Source organism: Chaetodon auriga, chromosome 21 (assembly GCF_051107435.1).
Source record: "Chaetodon auriga isolate fChaAug3 chromosome 21, fChaAug3.hap1, whole genome shotgun sequence".
NCBI lineage: Eukaryota > Metazoa > Chordata > Actinopteri > Chaetodontiformes > Chaetodontidae > Chaetodon > Chaetodon auriga.
In genome coordinates this window covers 5,142,774-5,167,273 of record NC_135094.1, presented here as the reverse complement: position 1 = coordinate 5,167,273, position 24,500 = coordinate 5,142,774, and the positions used below count along the sequence as shown (strand labels likewise).

At 41.3% G+C, this 24,500-nt stretch overlaps 1 protein-coding gene across 7 annotated transcripts in view; it reads left to right on the top strand.

Moving 5' to 3' along the window:
• The window catches only part of ralyl (RALY RNA binding protein like), a 135,135-nt gene that overhangs the window by 61,620 nt on the left and 49,015 nt on the right, over positions 1-24,500 (top strand). For all 7 annotated transcript variants that reach the window (XR_013079375.1, XR_013079374.1, XM_076761198.1 and 4 more), the window contains exon 2: positions 22,330-22,603. Coding sequence is in view for 5 of the 7 variants with exons in the window: in XM_076761198.1 (XP_076617313.1) it covers positions 22,348-22,603 (256 nt within the window). In the remaining 2 variants the exon portion in view is untranslated. The remainder of the gene's footprint in view (positions 1-22,329; positions 22,604-24,500) is intronic.

Genomic DNA, 24,500 nt, shown 5'->3' with positions numbered 1-24,500 from the left:
TAAAGAAATAGACTGAAGATAAGAGAGTTGTATATTAATACTCTGGGTTCTGTATGATATAATTTGGTGGCTGTGTATTTTTGTCCTCTAGACAAATAGTCTAGAGTCTCTTGGCCAATTAAACTGTGTTTCTGAAGTAGATTGGAGCCACTGATGGGATTCAAATCTGTCCCAACTCGATCTGTTCATGCTACATTTCTCCTGTTGATAATGTATTCATCGGGCTCCCGCCTCTTTTAATTCATGTCACTCCTGTACGAGGATTGCACTTGTGCCACTGGTCACCAACACTGCAAAAAATACTTGGTCACACCCAGGACTGAAGCCAGGATTTAAGAAAACACTGAGGCCACGTGTCCCCTCAACACAAGCAGCAAAGCCAAAGCTTCCCCTTTCTCTATTTATCATTTTGTTAAAATAAATGCAGTCAAATTTGAACACACTGAATCTAGAAAGACTGGAATCAGCTCACAGAATCCCAATTTTGTCTGAAACTCTGCTGAAAAACCCACCGATTCATGAGCTAGTCTGCAAACTGATCCAGATTCAGTTGCAGCAGAACACCAGCTGCAATAAACAACCCATCCAACCTGCTGCTATACAACATGTTAGCATTAACATTCTTACAAAGATGCCCCATTACAAGAAGATAATGGTGGATGAAATCTGAAATTCATTGCTCAAAGCACAGCTGTGGCAGAGAAGTGACGCTTCCTTTCTGTTCTCTTTGAAAAGTAATGGATTTTTTGAACAGGACATGTTTGCCAGTAAAGTATAAAATATCCCTTCAGCACAGGTGAGACAGTATAGTTTCCAGTTTCAATAGGAAGTGTGCTGTGGTGGGAAACATAAATGCATAAAGTTGCCCACTCAACATCTGTGAGTGCGTCTCTTGTCGTCTACAGTATAACCAGACCTGCATATCAGGCTTGTCCTCTACACAGAAAGTTAACTTTGTCAGATAACTTTTCTCACAATTCAAACAGCAGACTCACAGACAGTGTGACAGACACGATAGACATCCGTTGTACATGTAATGATGTAGTGATTTTACAGTTCTGATCAGACGTAATTCTGCAGCCTTCATTTGTAACTCGAGCGATGCTCCGTCTCCCCGGCAGACTCTCTCTGAAGCGAAGTGAAAATGCAAAACATTCTCGAGCAGTGCTGAATCATCCTGTCTCTTATGGGAAATCAACACATTAAAAGCAACAGAAATACTTCATGTAAACTCTCAAGATGGTTTTCCGTGGCCTTGTTGTGCTTTCAAGTCTCTTCTCCTGCTTTGGATCTGTGCCAGTGTCATCGTAATGTGTCAGGACGTGTCACTGTCTCATCCAGGCAGCACTTTGCAGAGGAATCTGTTCAGGGCTCCCTGTTTCTGCAGGATTGGCGGAGTGCTGCAGACACACCGTCAGGAGTTTATTTTTAGACAGCCCAACGCTGATTGTATTTTGAGTGATTTAATAAGTGTCGAGAAATGTGGAGAAACTTTGCCGGGTTTGAGACATCACCCTGGAAAGGTCAGCAGAAATTAGCGGAGTAGGAGGGAAACTTAACCTTTCCCTGGGTTGACTGACAGAAAGACAGAAGTGGCTTGATTGCAGCCATTGTGTACTCTTCTGTTTGATTATAATTACACATCCTGTTGTTTGCCCAGCTCCATAAATATTTCATGAGCTCCTATCATGGATTTAGAAAGAGTAAAAGATTTCTACTGTCCTATAGCACAAAATAACCATTATATATATATCAGCAAGCAGGGTGCTGCTACAGTTGTGCCTTTCTGCCCTGACTCGTGCCCGTTCTGGAAACCTTGTGGCATGTTCTTTGTTAGAACCTGTTAAAAGCAGAAATTACTGAAGTACCCTTCTTTCACTTTACAGTGCACAGTGAACACAAAGGCCTTTTTCAAGTGTGTGTTGACGATATGAGATTCTCCACATACGCTGGAATGTCAGGGTCGTTGAAGGCATAGTTTGACAGCTTTGCAAATAAGGAAGAGTATCTGCTTTCTTGATGCCTTGTGTCTGTGTATGAACTGTGGGCTAGAGCTGGGAGTTGATTAGCCTAGCTTAGCATAAAGACTAGAGTCAGGGTGAAGCAGCTAGCATGACTCAACACCTACCGGCACCTCAATAATTAACGTGTGTTTTGTTTGTTTTCTTGGGGATCAGTGGCTAGTTATCACAAGAATCACAAGAAAAGTTACAACATGTAATTCCCCATAAAACTACAACTTGGCTTGTTTTTACATTTCAGGTTGAGTAACATTTTCATTTGTGAGCTTTAGTGCTGCTGGTGGGGGTATTTTTCATCTTTGACATGTCGAGGCTAGCTGTTTCCCCTTGCTTCCAGTCTTTATGCTAAGCTAAGCTAATCAACTCATCTCATGTAACTCTCAGCAACAGACTGAATAAGAGGTTTTTTCCAAAGAGTCACAATATTCCTTTAAAACCGAACAATTGGGTCATTTTAACTAAAGAAGGCTTCTGTAACTTGTCACACAACAAAGAAAACCATCATTTCACTCAGTCTTTTAATACCAGTCCCTTAAAGGAGAAACAGAAAGTCTTGATGTTTCTAAATTGACACTGAATAACAATGTGAAATAAAAGAAATGTAAAAATTTAGGTGTTATTTTTATGTGTCATTTAAACTGAACTATTATTTTTAAAGATAACACTAAACCGTGAAACCTCAGATACTGCTTCTCATTTCTATTTACTGTTAACGTTTAAGGTAATGACTACTGACAGCTGATGGTTTAGCATCCATAAACTATTAGAGTTCCTGTCCTGGCATTAATTAAATCCACAAAAACTAAAAAAAAAAACCAAAAAACATAATATGACTCCTTTCTCTTCAGTTATCTATGATCCATGAATATGCAAATAGTCTCCAACTCTATCTCCACCCACCACTTTCAGTAAAATTTGCAAAAAGATGCTCTGATTTTCAGATCCTTTGGCTCATACATGAAGGCTCATCATTTCTCCTTTTGCAACCAAAAACAGAACACATCTCTGCCATCGTTTTGAAAATAGTGAAACTTAGCTTGTAAAATAGCGATAGGTAGCTACACCTGCGTTCACGTCTGGTTTGTTTCACCGCAGCACCACCTGTGCATTTTGGTTCCTTCGACATGTGACGTATGAAACCCTGCCTGTCTGCATCCGTGCTGGTCCACTGCAGGTCTAAGGTGTAAATGCTCAGCCATAGTGTTAGCCAGAGCCATACTGCTTATTTTGCTCCTGATATGTCTTGTGGCTTATAAAAAAAAATAGGTGAAAAATACCAAGAACCAAGAAATAGAAAGTGAAATCCATACTGCAATCTCTGAAAACCATGGAAGATAACTGCAGTGTGATTTGACCGTCACACTCTCCTAAGTGTGAACATCGCATTACCAAAACATGTGCTGTGTTGCTGTAACATTAGCATATACCACACTGTATGTGAGCACAGCATCGTTGCAGTACTTACTGGAACGCTGAAGTGCAGGATGGCTGCAGCAGCATCACTTTCTGCCTGCTCTGTATTGTTCAAAGGGAATTCTTTACGCCAGCAACTGGAGATTTGTGTCTACTACACACTGCATAGTAAACATGACCCAGCGGCGCAAACCCGCATACTTCAGCACTCACATTGATTACCGACGGAGAGATAAAGGATGTAGCATCTGGAGACACCGTTGGGTTTTGATGAACATACCCCCCTTTGGACACTAGCTGGTAAAATCAGCTGATTGTTAAGGTTCACTTCTTTTGTGGTGCACTGTACGGTATAATAGTGATAAAATAGCCTGAATGATCACACTGAGGAAAACCTGGGATGTGCCAGTTCAGTTAGAGACGAGTCTTTGAGGCATAGCTTCCTAAATGCTTGATGTATAATCACAAGTATTAGCTTAAATGGCTGCAATGACCAAGTCGTTTGTTTCCTCTCCATATCATGCCTTTGTAAGGGTTGTAAAGCAGTTTGACTTGTACCAAATTGAGGAAAAGGGTAACTAAATATACAGATCGTTTTTCATTATTCTTATACTTCTGGGAGTCAAACACAAACAGAGAACACAGTCACATTTTAAGATCTGTCTGAGTCCAATAATACGCTGTGACCCCAAAGAAAAGAAATCATGGTTCACACTAGAAGCTGGACAGAGTACGACAAGTCCTGTCATGTGTTCACTGTCAATACTCAAGCAATATTTTCACACTTGTTTTCACATAATGTAACTCCTGACCACAGCTGATATCCACAGCACCAGTATTGGTATATATGAGTATTTGCTTTTTGCACTACCATTGTACTGCAGTTTTGTGTATTCCTGGTACTACATCATAAACCCACTAGCATCCCATTTATGGGTGATCCTGTTTTAAACACACACAGGATGTGGTGTGTACATGGAGCATAGCGTGACCTGGTTCTTCATCTGCCTGTATTGATTATCATGTTCTCACACATCACTATCATGTCCACACACTGAGTTTTCATACCGTTCGAAGATGAACGCGTTTTGGTTTCGGATCTGCTGGAGAGAGAGAGGGAACCTTGACACTGGGGTGCTTAGTAAACCCACACACATAGACCAGCACCTCAGAGACTCTCGCCATCCTGTTTGAGCACAGACTGGATATAATCCAAACCTTCCATTACAAGACACCATTAACAGCAAACCCAAAAGCTAAAAACCATGAACAGAAGCACATACAGCAAGAGCTGAAAGCATACAGTTAACTGCCTGAGCCACAAGCAAGGCCGGCGGGACAAAACAGACCCAAAATACACCTGAATACCACACAAAAGCGAAATCACACCTCCCGCATTCCTGTCCCTAATTGGCTGGAGTGTTTTTTTTTTTTTTTCTTTTGAAAAGTATGAGGTTAAGTAAGGGGATTGAGGTGCTTTTTAAACCAGGCAAAGACAATAAAGGCTGCATAACTTAACACCAGCAAAGCAACACTGTCCATGCTGTGAATATTTCACTGCAGAGGAGAGTGAAATCTATCAGAGCCAGACTCCGCGGAGCCATTTAAAGGAAGAGAAACACACATCTAAGATTACAAAGAAAACATTTTAGAAAGGAAAGAGGACAAAGTGAGGTTATATACTGTACTGTGTGTCAGGATGGAGGCTGAATGTGTGCTGCAACAACAGCCTGCTGCTCACAACTCTGTTACAGCTGCCATAAAATCAATACTTTGGCATTTTTCCAACTCACCTACTGGCCCAGTCCGAGGAACAGTCTCATGACCTGGAAGTGCGACATCACATGTACAAGGTGACGAATGTGATGAGGTGTCCTCCACCACGACCTCATCCAGCAGCAGTCATGTGTCATGAATACAAAGGATTTCCTGTCTGACGTCAGATGAAGCCATTTAGAAGAGCAGCAAAATGCTTTCTGCTCTACGAATGCAGTGTGTGTTCGTTCTGATGTCCTGAGGTGACTCTTCAGGTTGTCAGATTACAGTTCTGGAGAAATAGTACAACCATATTTGCATTTTAGCCACGCTGGCAGCTAAAGGATGGCTTTGTCATTCAGTCAGTTGGAACTGAGAATCACTTTGGGGACTTTTCCTCTGGCGCCACCAGCAGGTCAAATGTTTCATTTGCCCAATTCTTTAAGCCAAATACCTGCAAACTACATTCCCATCAGCCTCAGCTGTACTTTGCGTTAGTTCTAATTAGCAAATGTTAGCACGCTAGCATGATATACTAAGATGTGAACACACTGAACATCATTCAAGCTAAACATCAGCATGTTAGCATTGAGCTCAAAGCTCCGTTGTGCCTCACAACACCAACATCCTCATATCAAAATGACTGAATAGGTCGAGTGGATTTGTGGCAATGGAAAGTCGATGGCTCCAAATGGCATCACTGGGAAATGTTGTTCTGGCTTTGCCCTTAAGGGTGCGCTCTGCTCTGCTAATTTGGTACCATATCAGGTTTTCCTCTGTGGGAAAAACATTACTCAGGCATACAAATTTACACCTGTCAGAGTCAAACTACACCATTAATGGAAAAAGAAAAACACTTTTTGTTGTCTTATTCATGTTGTTCAAAAAGTGACATTCAATTTCAGTCAAAGTATTTTCCATCATATTCTCTTTCATCTCCCGTCTATTGCACCCAAATATGCTTTCATCAATAAGCTCCCGGGTGAGTTATTAGTCAGAGAAAGTCATTACATGTCTTCTGCATACTGAATAATGGAGATGGTGCTGGCCGTCTTTGTCATTAAAACGTTCATAACCAAGACGCAGCATTACCAAGTGGATTCAGCAGGATACTCCAGATTTTCAGTGCAAACACTTCCCTCATTGCTGTGAGACATTCACTTGTTTCATAACCAAAACAGTGACATCTAAATGGGTTGAAACAATGTTATTAGCAGTGAGGTTTGCACACTTCCTCCTTCCAAAATTTATGCTCATATTAAATTTTGTTTCTGGACGGTTGTTGATATCTTCTAGGATGTGACAGTGATGTCAGACAGACACATATACAACAATACGCATTTGTTTTTGTAACATCTTGTGTTTTATTTTGGCCAATCTTAGTCTGTGCCTTCAGGTTGGAACTGAACTTAAGTATTTCCCCAAGAACCAATCATGTTCTCCCCACTTCTGTTGTTGTCCTGTCAAAACTTGCCACTATCTCAGGTAAGCAGCGATGAGATTTCCTTACAGTCACAGCTGACAAAGTCAGAAGTGTTGTACCGTCTATGCATGTGGCACACATCAGATCCTGACAAAGTGCACTCCACACTTCTTCTTTTTTCTCAACACTCATTAGAAAGCATCATATTTTTGTCACAGGAGAGGAAAAAAATCTCTCAGCTTCAGTTTGTGTGCGCTGTCACCGTCTTTTGAAATAACCGGCGTGCTGTTGTCATGAGTGATGGGCTTGAAAATGTATGTCATGTAGCCAAGGACTGCTGATGACTAACTTGGAAGACAGACAGCCACCAAAACACTTCCCAAGCCAGTGAGCAATGGAAAATGTGCTGCAGTTCTAAACTATTATTTGCTATTTATACTATTTTTCTTTGTCTGTGTGGAGACGTGGGTTTGATAAGTAGGACATGGACATTGGGTATAAATTGTGTGTGTGTGTGTATATATATATATATATATATATATATATATATATATATAATACTGCTTCCATGTTTTTCAGCCATTTTTCAGCTAAGTAAAGATATTCCTCCTGAACTGAGTTATGTAATTCTTCGTTCTGCTATTTGATCTGGCTGTCTTGTCTTTGTTGTTAAGTCCAGTAGACGGTTTGAGGCGGATGAGGGGAGATGTCGTCCCCCTTGTTAGCAAAATGACCAAAATGCATCCCCCTTGTTAACCTGCCATCCTCCCTCTCCATCTCGTGGAAGCAGAATGAATGCAGGGGCAGAGGGGCTGTTTAGCTGAATATGTTAGTCTAGTCTGCGTGACCCATTGATCCTTTATCTGACTGAGGTTTGTGCAGGTTAGAATCTATGTCCTCGACCGTGACTCTGAAATATCAGTCGTCTGTGTATTGATAAATCCATGGCGCTGTCCATGGTGCTGAAGCAGCAAACGGATTTGTAATTGCATCTTTCTCTCAGTTTCACCCCTCTGGAAGTTTCGTCTTGGATCTATAATATTCTCTATACATACATACACTGTAAATACTCGATTCTATAGTATACTGTAGCATGTTTACTCCACAGAGTAGTGTCACCCTCATGGACAAAGTGACAAGTAGCAACGTGTTGTCGCAGAAAAGTGAGAGGATCAGAGACATGCTGCTGCCTGTAATATTCCTTTATATTCCTATAATGTTTCTATGATCATGCAGTCTGTCTGTGCTGCTGAAAGTACACCCCCAGACCTTTTAGGGCAGACATGACTACAGATTTAGTTCTTATAGTGTTAAGGCTGGTATTAAATTGAGTTATACCCCGAGCTAAAAGTTATCACTGACTGTTTCAATTAATTTCTGACTCACACACAAACAAAGCGTTTTCCCACCAAGTGCTGCATAAAAATGTCATCAACACAAATTACTGTGCGGATATAGAGCAAATGAAAATACGCAGTACATACATGTTTCTCTCGCCCAGTCAGCTGGAATCGGCTCCAGACGACCATGTTTTCCAAATGGGTCTCTGTGACCTTTGAGTAAAGATTATTTTCCATTGCTTTGTTCTTCAAATCATGCTTATAAGCAAATTCTCGTAGATTTCTGAAAAGATATGAAGCGTCAAGCTGATGAAATAATGTTAAGTGTGTGTCTGAGCTGTTGAAGAGGGACTGGGGTTCCCAAGAATATTAGATTAAGTTTATGTGGTCAAAATGTTAGTGTTGTGATGTTGTCACTGTCGAGAGAAAACCATGTATATCCACATATATTTGGGGATTTTGAAATTTTTAAACTCAAGAATTATGTGTTCCTTTATAGGGAAGTGCAATTATAATTCAAAGCTAAATAAACCAGTTGAAAGGAGCAGGATTATGTGAAAAAAAAAAAAAAAAAAAAAAAAAAAAACATTTTCCCAGAGCTGAAAACATTTTCTTACCTCATGAAAAATAGACACTTTGGAGATACGTGGCTTTTGCAGGACAGAAACAATGGGCTTTTACAGCAGAAGTCTTGCCAGTAAACACGTCCATTTAATAACAGTACTTCTCACTGCAGACCACATTGTGTGTGTTAGCTGAGTACAGTACTTTGATTACGCTCCGTATGAGACAAACCAAAAATGGCTGCAGTCAGGTGGAGCTGATGGCGTAGCTATAATGTGCAGGCCACGGGGGGAGATGCGGCACAGTCGGTAACAGTAGTGATTTAGCCTGAGAAGGAGCAGAGGTGATGGAGAGAAAAACATCGGGCTCGTCTATGCAGTGCGTCCGAGCTCCTCAGAGAGATGTGAGGCAGTAAACAGTAAGCCGCCTGCAGCTCTGTCATACATATTATCGGGTTAGCCATGAAGGGAACCCGGGCTTAATCCTCTCCAGCTCTGCAAGGCAAAGCGGGGAATCAGTGATTATCACATGACAGTGTTTATAGTTTTATTAAAGCAAATCCACAACTTTGCGATGGGCACGTAACAGCACGTGATAAGCGGGAATCTGTTTTTTTTTAGGTGAGTCTTCGCGCGCTGATTGGAGGGCTGTGAAACACGGCATCAAGTGGCAAACAAGAGAATCCACAAGGGAAGCTTATTATTGTGTAATACTTGTTATTACTTCACCAGCACGACAAATTAACAGGATTCACTCTTCCATGAAAAAAGCTGTTTATCTCTGCATTTTAAAGTCCCCGGGGTTGGTGTGGCGAGGCACAAACGCCCCGTCTGTCATCCATTCCCTCCTGATTCTTTGATCATTTTGTGACCTCTCCGCGCTCCTCCTCCGCCCTCCTCCTCCGCCGCGGTGGTTTATTCACATGACGATTCATCCAGCGCTCCATCAGCATTAATAATGCAATCTGACAGATATTGTATAAGGCTGCGTGTGAGGTGTCACTCAGCAACAAACAAGTGAGGAAATGGATGATGTGATAAGGCTTGAGAGGGAGACAGAGGCAGAGAGAGGAGGATCAAAGGTTTAAGCAGTTCACTTCACCTTAAGTTATTTTAGTATTTGACAGATATAGAGCCCCTAATCCTCGTGGATAAGATTTCATGTGTCACCGTTTTTCACCATGTGTGCAAACCCTTTTTTTTTATTATCATTATTTACAGATATTTTGGGGGAAGTCATTTTAAGTCATCTTTATTCAGGATGTGGGACGTGAAGATGGATTTCACTTTTGGAATGAGAAATAGTTGTCACACTGACAGATGACAGTTGACTTAGCGCAGCTGAAAAGCAGCCGTGATGGTTTTTCCATTTAAAGGTGCGCCCTGAAAGCAGCATTCCTCTCATAAGACCGTGTGCCATTTGAGTGTTTGACTTCACGCTCTTAAGAGGGGCGTTCAGCCACAGCTAGTATGTCATGTGGTGCAGCTTTTGCACAGTCCTTTAAGGCTTACATGTCATCCAATATGTCGATAACAGAACTGAAGGGTTTCGGTCATTTCAAGTGCTTGAAAATTTTTGCTCAGATATAAATAAATTCTAAACCTTTTTAGCGACTTCTAAGCCTCATGTTTGTGACAGCAGTCATTCGAAGAGAGCGGGTGTCATTTTTTCCAAATGATTGATGTCTTATTTTGAAAAGAAACCCTTCAAATGCATATGATGATGCTGCTTTCTGAACCCGACTCTGAGCTGCTATGTCTATTTTTATGTATTGTTTGTTTTGTCTCATGCAAGTGATGCTTCTCAAGCCTGTGTGGTGTTATGCATAAAGCCATATGGTGCATTTTATTAAGAGGAGAAGAAGTGCGGAGGGCAGCAGTCAGACTCCATAAGCCTCTTCTGCTACACAAAAGAACACATGTGCTGTCAAACTGTCAAAACTTATACTTCAAGGATCGTGATCGGCCCGCCGTTTGAGGTTCTCCACCGCTTTTATGTCTGCGGTGTACGAAGCGTGTGCATTCTGTATGTCTGTGTGTGTGTTTTGACTTCTGTGTATGCACATGTCCTCCTGGCTGTGTTGCACAAGTGCGTCCACATTTGAGCGTTTTTGCATGTTTGTGCTTGTACATTCAGGATGTCTGCTTCTTTTTGACAAACCTTCGACTCTGATCCATTTTACTGAAGTCTGCGGCTCTCATACTGCGCGCCAGTAGACCTGATAAATGGAAATATGCCAGGGCAAGAAGAAGAAAAAAAAAAAAAAACTGCTACACTTCATGAGGCACGATGACGGCTTCATTGCCCAGGGAGGCCCTTGAGGGTTCCCTTGGGCTCCAGCTTGCAAACGCTTTAAAAATCTGCAACTGTGCCCGGCAATTACTGGTTGGAGTAAGTGAGCTGTGGTCTGTCTAGTTGAGAATAGATAGAATTAGCAGCAATTACTACCTGCTGCAACTGTGTTTTTATTGCACATTTGTAGGAGACACAAAAGGAAAGTGAGGTATCAGCCCCTTCATCAAGCCCATCTTATTGTCTCTGCAGTTTTTAATCCTGAATTATGTCGACATCAAGCGAGCTCTTTAAAGAATATAGCTGTCAACAAATATTGAGATTGTTTTAATTGTACTTTACTGATATACTACAAAATGCAATGCAATTAAAGGGAAATGAAATGAGGGGGTGTGATGAAATGTCTATTTACAGACAGAGAGGGTGGGAGCCATTTTTAATGACGCCGCATGCAGCTAGACAATTAAATAAAGCTGTTGAACACTCGAGTTCCCCCTCTAAGACACATCATTTTTTCTGTCTCTGTGCTCTTCTGGATGAACACGCATGGATTTAAATTCACAACATGCATTGGTGAGAATATGAGATGTGTCATGTTCTCAGTAGTAGCAGTGTTGTGGCACTTCTGGGACTTGTGGGTTATGGAGATTCAGCCCTTAAATGCAGGGCCCGCTAAGTCTCCTTTGATTTTTGGGATCTATGCCCTTCACTACAAGAGGCCCTTCACTAGAAGAGGCTACTTTGATATGCACATTCTAAATTGAGAGAAATCAATTGAATTGAACACCTAGCGAGCTCTGCTTTTGTCTCGACTTCATTCATGCTCGCAAGAAAATATTTGATTTCACACATACCTGTACATTGCTAAGATCTATTAAACTGAAGAGGTTGCAGAGCAAGTGCATTGATTATTCTTGCCTTATGGAAAGCTAATAGTGAAAATACAAACATGCACGCAATTTACTGTGCTTGACTTTATTATCAACATGTTGTCAGAATATTTCTGCAGAGTGGCTCTTACTGTATCTTTTGTCTTTGTCTGTTCTGAGGGGATGAATGGAGGAGAGGATGCCTGTAATGAAAGCTGCATTAACCTTTATGGCCAGAGGAAAACAGCATTAGTGTCTCAGTTTCTGAGCACTTATTGGTCTGAGGCAGAGCCATTTCACCAGAGCTCACTGCAAAGAGAGCTGCACATTACAGAAAATGTATAACTCTTAAGACTGTCTTTATGTAAACCCCTTTTTCATGCTATTCAAGAACAGCGTTTTTCAGCGATAGTCAGTGTATTATTCAGTATATATGTACCTCTCTGAACTGTAACTGGAGTGGACTGTATTTTTTCACATAGAGCACATTTCATTGTGACAAGTGGAGTCTGTCATTTCCGGATGGGATTCGAAATGCCACTTACAAGGCATTCACAGGGAACTTCACATGCAGGTACTGGATGCATCATGTGCACAATTCACAAAATGCAGAACACAATGGGCCTGATGCGAGAACCGGTCATACAAACAGATTTGTGATTCAGTCATTTAAGGCAATTTTTTGTCTTGATATGAGCAAAATTCAAGAGTGGTCCAGGCAGAAAAACACTGGTTTGAGTTAATGCCTTCATTTGGAGTTCAAGAAATGTTCTGGAAATAAACTGAAATATGTATTGAAATATAAAATAAAACTTTAAAGGAAACAAATATTCTGTTCATTGTATCAGCCTGATGCTCATCAAGGTTCAAGGTTTACTAAGAGGAGTGGCGCCAAATTGATCATGACCACATTGCTAAAGAATATATCTTTCTGACATCAATCAGTAGCTCGCCATTAACAGACGGTTACAGAGAAGATTTTATCAGCTGTACCATTCGACTGCTGCAGGGATAAAACACAGAGCCATTAACAGTCCGAACAGCCAACGTAATACAGCGATGAGTTATTTCAGCTTCTTTTCGTCAAAGGATACATCCAATGTCGAGTAATGAGGGGATATTGATTGAACAGGTACAAAAAGATAATGTGTAGCCTGAAGTCCATAAGTTACTGTGTCTACATTAAGTACATCCAGCACCATTTTTCTCTGGATAATTTCTTGAGATTACAGAGATGCACAAGGCAAGGATAGATGCACTGCAAGCACCACAATGACTGGAATAAACCTCCAGGATCGCCAATAATTCTCCAATTTACCTTAATGTCTGGCTTCAACCTCTAATGACGTATTCATTTGACTGCTGGCGGTTGTAATTACCAAATGTCGTCAGCCAGGGGCTTTGTGTTTCTCACAGGCGAGGGACAGACTTTGTCTCAATTAGCTTTCGGTTTTATCTCCTCTTCCTTTCTCTGCACCTCACACCTCAGTGGCGCTGACAAGGATGTTTGTACCTGCTACACACAGCGGCACTATCAGTTCAATCCTTGGCATGACTTTGAAGATTAGTCACCGAACCATGAAGAAGCTTTTGAAGTGTTGGGGATTCTTTGAAGTTTTGCGGTGCAAGGTTTTTTTTTCCTTGTCAGTGCGTTACACGAAGTTTCTGCTACCTTTGAACATTTAGCCTGGCAATGAGAGGAGGGAGCAGTCACAGGCATAAACATAACATGATGGAGATTTGTATCATCAAAGTCCACCCGAGGGGTGTTTCAAACCGATGTCTTCGGCATGTGTATCCTACAGGTCCCCTCACACACAACTGTCAGTGCTGGTTTATGTGATTAGCATCTCCATCTTTGGGAGTCCACAGGAAAAAGAACTATTTTGATACCCCTTCATATTATATTTACTCATGTCTTCATATTGTAGTTTTTAAGATGCCCTGTTTGGCCAACGAGTGCTTTGAGAAACACCTATTGTGTGAAATGACTAACCCTTGGCCCTAAATACCAATAGCTCTGAGATGTTTATTCCTGACATGTGGGGAACGATGAATAACTAGAATAAACTTCTCATCCATTTTGCACTTGGCAGGCAAAATGATTATGAATAAAAATGAAACTGACATTGGAGACAGCAACGCAGGGAAACCTGCTCATTGAAGCCTGATGGCCACATAAAGGAGAGCCATGGCCAGATTTTCTTGGCCAACTCTGCATGTGTAGGCACTTTCTCTGGCTGCTCACCTCAATATGAAATTAATGAATTTCCGGCGACTTGATTGATTGTGTTGCTTGCGGTGCGAACGTGTGGTCGGGCCAGCTGCACTTCACAGCAGACGGAGAGCGGGACTTTGCCTGTTTGTGCTACACCACCAGCAGAAATATGCACAAACACATGGGGAGGGTGATGGGCAAGCACCTTCTCATGAAGCAGTTTCAGCACCAGGCGGGGTGCTACAGGCAAGGGCAGCTGCTGCTGGACGAGGCCTCTGCTGACACATAGGTCATGGCAAGGCTGCAGATGGCCGAGCAGCCCCTCTCTGCAACACCACCGGAGAAGAGGCGATGCCAAATATACTGTCCCTAACCTCTTGGAATTATACTCAAAAACAGAGCACATTCAGCTGCATTCATGTGTGAAACCCACAGTACGAGCAAAGTGCATATAATTTGAAAAATTAGCTTATTTTGATGACATTATACAGATAATATTCCTGCTTCCCTGCATAGTAATTCCATAAACGAAACCTGTGAATTTTAAGGTCATTTAAATTCCACTGAGCTGTTGCCAAGGCTTTGAAGCAAAAAAATTGCCTGTCATCCTCTTACAATACAGGCTATTGAGCACAGTGCGGCTCACAGGGGCACCCATAAATAAGAAATATCCTTCTGCAAACTGTTAATTGTGGGGAGCTGAGAGCAAGATTAAATGTAATGTCCCCTACTCTGACAAACCAGGCTGCTGATTGGCTGCATGACTCTTGTAGATACTGAAGCCTGGGCTGCAGTTTGTGTGTTCAGCACACTTTTTAAAGTGTAGCGTAATGCTCCTAATGAAGAGCTGGGACTTTGTTTTACCTCTCCTGCAGAGTAGATGTTAACAAATGCTAATTTGCCCCCATTAAAAATTTGTCCCAGCTGCAGCTGCAACTTGGAGTGTTAATGATGACACATCCAGATTTAATTAGAAGAGCAGAACGGTCAACAGCCAAGTACATCAGACCCCCAAATCAAGGTATACCTCCACAATATTTTGCCATGTCTAAACACTTTGGTTTCAGCTGTCATGTTACTTTTTTTTTTAATTTCTCCGCATGAATCTTTATTATGGTTTACTGATCATTATTAGTTATAATGTAATTCCACCAGATAAGACATCAGAATAGCCAGACTCGGTAACACCTGACAACAATCATAACAGCAGTGTCACACCTATCTAACTGTCCTTTTAACTTTTAATTTAATGCTTGTGTTTCTATGTTCTGCACAAAGTGATGATCCAAAGTGCAAGTGAAATAGTCTTTCCAAGACAGCTGTGTTTGCGATCCTTTGGGATATTCTTTGATATAAAGCAGCTAAAATCAACATTTTTATATGGGTTTCTCCCATCGTAATGAAGCCACAGAGAATCATCATCCCACTCTGCAGCTCCCCTCAGCTCTGCAGAGCTTTATGGTATCTTATAGTTCATTGTTTTGGTTTCCTGTTTGGGTTTTAGCAGCAGGCAGCTGTTTTCAAAGCTCTGAAAACCACACAGCACACTACCTGCCCAGCACCAAGCAGCAGACACACTAAGTTAGTGTTGGTGTAGTTAGTCGTGATAATATGTCAGTGTTGTGTTTGCAGTGTGTGTAGGCGGAAGTCAGTCACTGCAGAATAAAAGGACACACACAGATAATCTGAGCTGGTGTACAGTGTGTGCTGTATGCAGGTCAGTTCGCTGATTTGTTCAAGATTGTCATTTTGTCATGAGTTTGACAGCAGTTAGTTATTGCAGTCATAGTTTAGTTACTTCAGTAGTTATTCTGCTAGTATATGACTGATATAGTATATAATATATAGTGGTGTGAGACAGTAGATGAGCAAAGTATCGTACCAATCTGTGGGAGTGGTCATGGCTGCTGGCCCTCAATTAAGAATTAAGTGTAGTATAGCTAATACCAGAGTTTCCTTTGAGAAAATTGGGTTTTAAAGTGAGTGCAGTTAGCATGGAAATGTGCGGAGGTGAAAAGTTTATTTACACTTTATTCCCAGGAGAGAGTACTTAAGTACACTTTGCACTTGTACTTTTCCATTTCCATTTTGCGATGCTTCATTTACACTCCACCACATCTCAGAGATATTCATTTGCATTCAAAACATCTGATGTGCATAAAACATGACACATTGCTATAGTAACCTACAGTATATGAATTAGTTAGACCCACTGCCGTCTGACCTTGAGTATGATGATTTTTTTTTTTTTTTGTTTCACTACGTGTACTAAACTGAAGGACTGCAACACTTTTCCACCAATGCCCAAGTGTCTTTATGTTGATTTTATCCTACAAAGCCATATGCCTGATGTGCTCATAAACACCCTGATTGTGTTTCTCAGAAACAGATGCTGCTTGTCTGCCTGCCCATTTTGAGGAGAAGGGAATATCTCACTGCACTGTGGAGAGAAAGCTTTTAAACATCCTTCGGAACTATGTTCCATAATGGAGAGGAAGCTTTCAAAACAATCATGCAGAGTGGGTTTTATGTCATAAAACACCCCGCTGCTATCCTTACCAATCAAATTGGATTAAGAGCAGACAGAGATTGATCTATTCTGCGCCCGACAGCTCACTGTGTTTGACCAGATTAGTTTCAACTCTGTGCAGCCGTATATGACCATAGAAGAAATGAAATCTTGTCATTGCAGCAGAAGTGCCTCCCTGTCCATCACAAACAGCGGACTCCCCCTGGACAATAACAAATTCCACTCGTATATCATGCCATGTCTGCCATGGCCCGGCACCCAGGAGCCTCTCCCGCCTCATTTTACCCATTTCCCCACTGCAGGTGAATGAGGGACAACTGAGGAATGGCTCCATTTGCATTTTACCTAATTGTATCGTTGCTCCAGGCTTTCTAATAGTTAATGAATTTTCTTGAGAACAGAGTTTGGAAGGACGAAAAAAAGGTTGGAGCTGTAGAGCATATAGCCACCATTTGTAGTGAAATGAGATTTGCTGCAGGTAAGAGGAAAAAGCCCTGCTGAGAAAGGCTGTGGTACTGAAGCTAGATAAAACGAATGAGGTACATATGGTCTCGTCTTTCCCCCAAGACCCCAAATATACAGTAAACCACCCAATTAAGTACAATTCTGATTCCAAAAGAAGCTGTGTGAAATATAAATAAAACACAATACACTCAGCTGAAAACAGTAAAGACAATATTTAATGTTTCACCTCATCAGCTTCATTTATTTTTGTAAATATCTGCTTATTCTGAATCTGATGCAGCAATACATTTCTAACAAGTTGGGACAGGAGCAACAACAGACTGGGAAAGATGTGGAACGCTCCAAAAACACCTGTTTGGAACACTCCACAGATAAACAGGTTCATTGGTAACAGGTGAGAGTATCATGATTGGGTATGAAAGGGGCATCCTGGAAAGGCTCAGTCATCACAAGCAAGGATGGAAACGAGGTTCACCACTTTGTGAACACATGATTGGATAAGGGAGATTACTACATGAGCTCAGGAACACTCCATTAAACCTCTGTCAGTAAACACTGTTTGTTTGCGAATGATTGCATTCTGTTTTTATTTACGTTTTACACAGTGTCCCAGCTTTTTAGTAATCTGGGCTGTAAAGAAGTTTTTATTCCCTCAGTGGGACGCTCGATTAACACCGTCCAGCACCAGTAAATGTAAGCGACTAAAGCTTGGGATTCCTGTGAATACAAAGACTTCAGTCGTCAACATTTTCACCTTTTTGAATACGTTCCTGCCAATTTACAAAAAAATTCTTGGTTACATGACTGACTTGTCACTATTAATCAAAGATTTGTCCATGATACATAGCTCCACTCCTTGTAGCTCTGATTTGGTTTCCACCAACTCATAAGACAAAGATTTCTGTCTCTAGTTTCTTTAGCTGCTGAATGCTCCAGTATGCTGTTTGGTGCTGTGTGCTTTGGCTCTGTCTGAGCTCTCCTGCTGAAAAACCTGCCTGCTGCAGCTGGAAATAAGTCACTTCAAGGTACCCCTTTCACATTATATGTAGTCATTTCAACATCCGGTGGTCTCTCACCACCTGCTGGCTTCTTCCTAACTATCCATCCTCCCAAAAATAAAAAACAAAATGGATTTACTCACACTTGCTGTTGATTCAATATTCTGCTGAAACAAGCAAAGATGATGTTTGAAACACTAAAATAGCTGTCATGGTTGAGGTTTGTAGACTAAAGCACATGACCCTTGATGTCACCTCCCTCCATTATACCTTAAAAAAAAACACTTACCTCAACAGATTTTGTCATCTTTCTGTGTGTTTATTATACAGAAAAATGTATTCCTTCAGTTATAACTTGTGATAGTCATAAATAGTGATGTTGCGTAAATGTCCCATTCACACTAATTCATTTATGCTTTTACGGCGCTTCAAGCACCCTTGGCGGCCAAAATTAGAGTTGTTCCTCTTCCTTTTATAGAGCCTGTTTGCTGTAGCTGTCTACTTACTGAGTTGAATTCCAGCCCAACACTGTGTGCCTTGACTCATGAAGCCAAAGGGCAGCAACTGATTGGAAATGTGGGGGAAATTAGGTTTTTCTCTCTCTATTGAAGACTAAGCACATTTCAAGGGCCAGGTAGAAACTTGGATTGTCCTCCATGGCATTTAATTGCTTTAAAGCCATTATCTTGTTCATATTAAGCTAAATTGTAATTGTAACAACTGTTCTTTTCGGGCAAAATGTGACTGCATTTTGTCTTTGTGGGGGAAAAATAGGTTGGCCCTCTGACCACGCTTCACAAAAGTGCACAAATTTATGGCTGGTTGCACCACAGAAACGCTCTGCAGCCAACAATACAAATAGCAGCATTGATTTACAAATAGAGGGAATTTATTTCTCGGTTGTTGCCATTGCTTTCACAGGCACAGAGACACATTTTAAGACAAGATATAAATGGAAGGAATCCATGAAGCAATTATTCCACCTCTGCAGTACATGGCAGTAACACCAATGGAAAAGGTGTATCAGGCTACCTTCGTCTGTTCTGTTTCACTGAGCAGCGTCTCCAGCCCTTCCTCAGCCCGTCAAGCTGCCTTGGCAACAATCAGAGCAGAGTGGCTGAGGCATGGCGAGGAGAAATGTACAGTGGTGGAGTGGTAGGAAATTACAAAAGGAATCAATTCAATGAGTTCCCTCCCTCCATGAAAAAATGTCTATAAATCAGGCAGGTGGCCAGACCCAAACAACAACCTTTTAAGAGCCTGTCTACCAAGGCACAATACTACTTCTGTGCTAAATCTTTTCTTTTTTTTCCATTCAGCCACTTTCCTAACACAGCAGCGCTGTCAACCACATGACCTTGGTGCTATTTCCGCTGACCTTATCCTCATTTCTTTATCACTGGCATGAGATTGTGATGCGTTTTCATATCGTATTAGAGGCAAGGCATGCTAGGATTTTCTGTAATGCCGGTAGAGCAGTGTTTCATTCCAGAATGACACATCCACCTTTTTGAGAAATGTGACACCAATTCTGACACGACTTCACCGGCATGAAAGTGAAAATGAAGACTTATCTGTCTTTGGCTCTTCGCTGACAAAATGGCAGTCCTGTAGCAGCTGTAATCATTTTTAAAGAGCGTGCTTTGAACACCAGGTCATCATTTTCCCTCTAAGAGCAGTTTGTAGGCTGAATTTCTGGAATGAAGCCCTTCGTTCGTTCCTTCGTGCTTTTTTTGATAACAAATGTCAAGTCCTTGGAACAATTATTTTACCAATTACACTGTCACTTCCTGTGTTGGTTTCCCGTGTATCTCCTCATGACGCTATCGCCATAGGATGAGAAGCTTCACGGAGGTTGTAAATAAACTAAACGGCAAGGTCAGCAGGAAAGCCACTGATGGAATAAATTAGTGTCCTGCTCTAAAGAAAACAACAGAGAAGACAACATGAAATATAGCAGTAAGGAGTGGTAAAAGGGCTCCGTGACCGTTACCCTATCCTGATTTATCTGACGAGAGAGGCAATCTAACGCTTCTCCACTGATTTGTCATGTTCCCCGTGACCAGTCCACGAACATCAATATAGGCTGGGTGTCAGATTGTGGGTTTAAACTACCGTTAGGCGGTCATTGTGGAGCTCATTTCAGTTAGCATGTATGTGTGTGTGCCTGCGCCACATTAATTTTCAGTGTCTGCTGCTGATAAATGTCAAGGCCACTTGAGAGATGGTGAGCAGCAGTTTATTCCCACACACACCCACACAAAGAAACAACACGCGGCAATGCAGCACTGTAAACAGCGAGCCCATAGGAGCCGTGAATCGTCACGCACCCGTGGTGGGTGTTGAATAGTCATGGGGAATCGAATAGCATTATACTGCAAGTGATGTAATGCTAAAAACATGTGCTGCCAAGTGAAATAATACGTGTTTATCCATGAATGAGCAGCTGAACGTCTAGCATGATCTCAGTCTCAGGTGTAATGGATGCCTGACAGAGAATCTCTACTCTGTAAATCACATGGCTGCTCTCGTATTTCCTGGATGACTGGACGCTTTCCTCCTTCATCTACTGTAGGTACAGGACGGCCGACCTCACGACGGAAGTCAACCATCACTCAGTTTGTGAATTACATCCTCTCGCTATATTTTTGACATAATCGCGTGCCATGCTCTAATTAGCTGAACAAACCCATTATGGAATAGCACTTCACAATAAAACTACATCATGTAATTGTGAAGATACTGAGGCCACACGGTGTCAAATCAGGGAGGCTGAGCTGCAATTTACAGCCTCTTGCGAAGGAAAATTAAGTTGGATCAAGGAAAAAAAAAGAAAAGACTGATGGTGACAAAATGTGTGTGCATGTGTGCATCCACGCGATATTCCAACAACATCAGCGTTACCTTGGTTACTAATCCTATTTACTGAGGATTGGATCCATTATTCAGGTTCTTCGTCTCAAAGCTGAATAGTTGTTATCACCGTGTGTCAGGGACAGAGACTCAGAGCAGGCAAATATTGAATATTCACTGTTTTCTTCTAAATATTTCACAGTATTTAATGTACTAAGTGTAATCCGTTTTGGAATGTAAAGTGTAATGAAAACCTGGATTTCTACAGCTATAAAATTGAAATGATGTGTGTGGATAAAAAAAGCGAATCAAAGGGAAAAGCAAAGAGAAATGTGTGGGATCGTGTATGTATCTACTTTATGTTAACTTTAATCAAATGTAAAACTTGAATTGTTCAGTAGTGCATCCTTTCCTTGGGAGAAAGTCCCCTGATCATGCAGCCAGTCATTTTTCATAAAAACTAACATTCAGGTTATTAAAAGGTCACTTAGAAATAATTGCAGGGGAGGCCTACAAAAGCTGAGGCTAATGTACGCTGATAACTTGACAGCACAAAAAAGTCTGAATAAAACTGTAACATGAATTACAGCCTACGCATTCTGTGATCAGTGAAACGGCACACAAAGCATTAGGGATGCAACAGTATGGGTATTGAGATAGCAAAGCTTTCTCACTGACAGCCACTGTATTTGGTTTCACACAAAGCAGAGGAAACTGCTGCGACATTAACATACTCGAGCTCCGTCTATTCTCCCACTCAGCCATCCAGTGGTAGTATTTCAACCATGCAAAAAGTGTGGCTTAGGTAAGCAATTGACTGGCCACTGACCTTGTACATGAATGAAGTAAGGTAAACCTTCATCAACATATTGATTCCATAGTGTTTTATGGAGCCCTAATGTGTTCAGTATTAGATAAATAAATAAGATGGTATAAATAAATATTCATATGAGCAAAAAGACTAAAATGTAGCCTACAAATAAAAGGCTATCATTCTTATTGTCATATTAACAGTTTTTATTTAATTGCACAATTTATTATTCAAAATGCCCTTTTCAGGTGTTTTTTTATTTAAGCCAATTTACAGCCAATCACAGGCCCCCAGCCTCTCATCAGGTAGTGGCCAGCTAGCTAGCTAGCTAGCTAGCTCCTGTAGCTAGAGAAACCACAGAGAAAGGCTGGATGTCTTAGTTCTTCATAGTTGTGTGATTTCTCTAAAAACATCTTTGAGATCACAACAATGCTGAGGTAACTGAATTAATAAATAAATCCAAGCTTTCAAACCAGTTTAGTCCAGTTAGCTGGCTAGGTAAATAGCATGTGAAGCCCTTTCTCTGTGGTTTCTTTAGCAATATATATATATATACGAAAAAGATAATGATAAAATTAGATTTCATAAATGAGTTTTTAGTAATTCAATTACTTGACAGTGTAGTGGTTCATTTATATATTTCACTATGGGATATTTATTTATTGATTTAATATTGTAGACCTTGGGGTTCCATTGTGTTTCACAGAATTAGCTGGAGTTGGCCTCTCCAAACCCTCTAAAGCCATATCCCCCCCCCCCCTTCTGTCTGTGTCCCAGGAGGGCAACTGGAGGAGAATGACTGGTAAAACCCAGACCAGCAACGTGACCAACAAGAATGACCCGCGCTCCCTCAACTCCAGAGTCTTTATTGGCAACCTCAACACAGCCATCGTCAAGAAGACTGACATAGAAGTCATCTTCGCCAAGTATGGCAAGATAGTGGGTTGCTCTGTGCACAAGGGTTACGCCTTCGTACAGTATTTGAACGAGAGGAATGCCCGAGCAGCTGTGGCTGGAGAAAATGCCCGTATCATCGCTGGACAGCCTCTTGGTGAGTCTTCTTTCTTTTCCCTTTTTCTGTCTTTAGTGAGAAAATTCTGCCATGCTTGCATTGCAGATGCCATTAGGAACTCATGAAGGGCCAGTAAGATGCAGTCTACAGCACTTGGCAAAAACTTTCCCCTTCAAATGCAGAATGTTTTGTAAAAGGCAGTTCTTTGCTGGAGGAATGGGTTGTCTCTCTTGGGAACATAAAATGCCTCAGGCATCTCTCAGACTTTTAGTTTAGAACTTCCCTTGGCTCCTAAATGCTGAAGTGTCTGTGTTTGTTGTCACACTGTTTTAGAGAAAAAAAAAATCCCTGCTGAATCTGTTGACTGATCCACTTGTGAATGTATGCACAGTTTGATTTTAACATTTACCAGGCAGCAACTTGCAAGAGCAATGTCAAAGTTATTGAGACACACTACTTGAGCAGAGCAGTGCAATGCTAAGTGGCATGGGATGCAGCTACAATATGCTGTAAAACGCTGATTTTCTACTGTGCATGCACTTTGCAACGGGTTGTTTTTGTGGAAGTTGACTGTGAAATGTTTTTTATTCACATTTGTTTTGCTCAATCAGAATTACTTTTTGTCTGAGAGGATGATTGTCTTCAGCCATATCTTGTTAAAACCTCTTAATGAAGTCTGTAAGGATGAATTGCAAAGATACAGCAGAGCACATTCCTAGACACTGCTGCTTTAAAGCATAATTTTACAATAATCATGACTGGAAAATGCCACGTATTTGGTTTTTCAACGAGGGAACCTGGGGTCCAGAGTGTAAAGAGTGCAAATATCACTGGGTGCCAGTGCTGCACAGTTAAACATATCAGCATGTGATGATCAAAGGGAGCTGTGCAGAACAGGAATGGATTATTATGTGAATGTAGAATATGTGCAGAGTTTATATCAGGCATTTAGGCTCTGTCTTCATCACTCCCCACAGTGATACACCAGGCTCACCCAGCAGAGATTGGGGGAGTGATGATAATAATTTCTCTCAGGGAAAGTAGACTCAGACTCCACAAGGGGAATGTGTTGTCAAGGTGGAGGTGCAGTGGCATGCAATATATGTGGTGTTCCTTCCAGGGAATATGGGAGCCAGGGAGTGCAAATATCACAGTTTTTCAAAAAACGGTAATGAGTTTATCAAAGAGAGCAGGAACAGGAATGGACTGTTATGTGAAAGTGCTAGATTATGTACACAGCTGATATTTGGCTTCTAGACTATGACCTGGTTACTCCCTACAAGGAAACACCAACTCCCGCACAGCACAGATTGGGGAGTAACAATGATAACTTCTCCTGTAAGGGAAGGTGGACTCAGAACCTACAGGTGGACGCTAGGGTTGACTTTTGTTGACAGAACCAGACTTCACCTCACGTTAATGTGTTATTGATGCCACTAATGGTATCTGTCCAATCGTTGGGGGAGTGTTGATTCAGCTTTTGGTGAAGATGGTGGACATTTCAACAGGACATCTGTTTTTCAACTCTCGTCCTCTTGCTTGAAGATAGTCTATATAACTGCTCATACTCTCCATCACTCCATTATATCGTATCCTCGGGGCTGGTAGTGACAGAGAGAAAGTTATATGTGAGATAATGAACACAACTGAGGTAAACAATCCTAGTTCAAGGATATTACCAAGTGAAATAATATTCCCCAGACTGTTTACTCCTGTCTTAATGAACATCAGCTATAACCAACAATTTATGTGCAGAATAAAAATGGAATACTTAAGGAAAATACAGAGCTGATTAGAAAGTTATTGTGTCTCCTCTGCATCAGCAGGACAGGTTATTGGTCTGCCTTTTTTGTTTCTACACTTCATTTATCAACCTAAACTTCAAACCAATAATCTGTTTCGACGGTCACAGCCTCTTCTAAAATCCATCTGGCTG